Source organism: Priapulus caudatus, unplaced genomic scaffold (assembly GCF_000485595.1).
Source record: "Priapulus caudatus unplaced genomic scaffold, Priapulus_caudatus-5.0.1 Scaffold2977, whole genome shotgun sequence".
NCBI classification, from domain to species: domain Eukaryota; kingdom Metazoa; phylum Priapulida; class Priapulimorpha; order Priapulimorphida; family Priapulidae; genus Priapulus; species Priapulus caudatus.
This window is the reverse complement of record NW_014580038.1, coordinates 7,993-8,597: the sequence shown is the minus strand read 5'-3', so window position 1 is coordinate 8,597 and position 605 is coordinate 7,993. Positions and strand designations below refer to the sequence as shown.

Below are 605 nucleotides of genomic sequence, written 5' to 3'. Positions count from 1 at the left end.
TAGTGCGATGCTGATCGCGATACTTAGTGAGATCACACTTGTAATAATCTCGGTATTTCGATCGCGATGCAAAAACCGGGATTTGCATCCCGCTAATTCCCGCCTGTGTGAACGCGTCTAATGAAAATTTTTAGAACATTATTGATCACCTCTAATTATCATTTATCACCTGGTGATTGTTTCATAGAACATGGCTTTCTGTTGCTGTTTGTCATTGTTGTCATGACAACCAGCTATTGTCATCTGTTGTAGAACATGGCGTTCCATCTGTCTTGTGTCGTTGTTACATTGTTGTCATGAGGACAGCTACCATTGTCTGTTGTAGAACATCGCCTTCCGTCTGTCTTGTGTGGTTGTTACATTGTTGTCATGACGACAGCTATCTTCATCTGTTGTAGAACATGGCGTTCCAGGCTGAGCAGAAGGTAAAGTCCAGCATCCTCGTAACCCTGGGAACCGACCAGCTGTTCCGTCTGCTAGCCGATGCAGACGTCAATGTTCTCATGAAGACGCTGGGACTGCTACGCAACCTGCTGACTACCAAGCCTGTAGGTGTAAGTCTTACACACTGTTACGTAACCTGCTCACTACCAAGCCTGTAGGTG

At 45.5% G+C, this 605-nt stretch overlaps 1 protein-coding gene across 1 annotated transcript in view; it reads left to right on the top strand.

Moving 5' to 3' along the window:
- Positions 1-605, top strand: part of LOC106819208 (armadillo repeat-containing protein 8-like) — a gene marked incomplete at its 3' end in the record, with an annotated part of 20,526 nt that overhangs the window by 14,614 nt on the left and 5,307 nt on the right. Inside the window, exons 9-10 of the mRNA XM_014823853.1 lie at positions 4-16; positions 399-548. Coding sequence (XP_014679339.1) covers positions 4-16; positions 399-548 — 163 coding nt within the window. The remainder of the gene's footprint in view (positions 1-3; positions 17-398; positions 549-605) is intronic.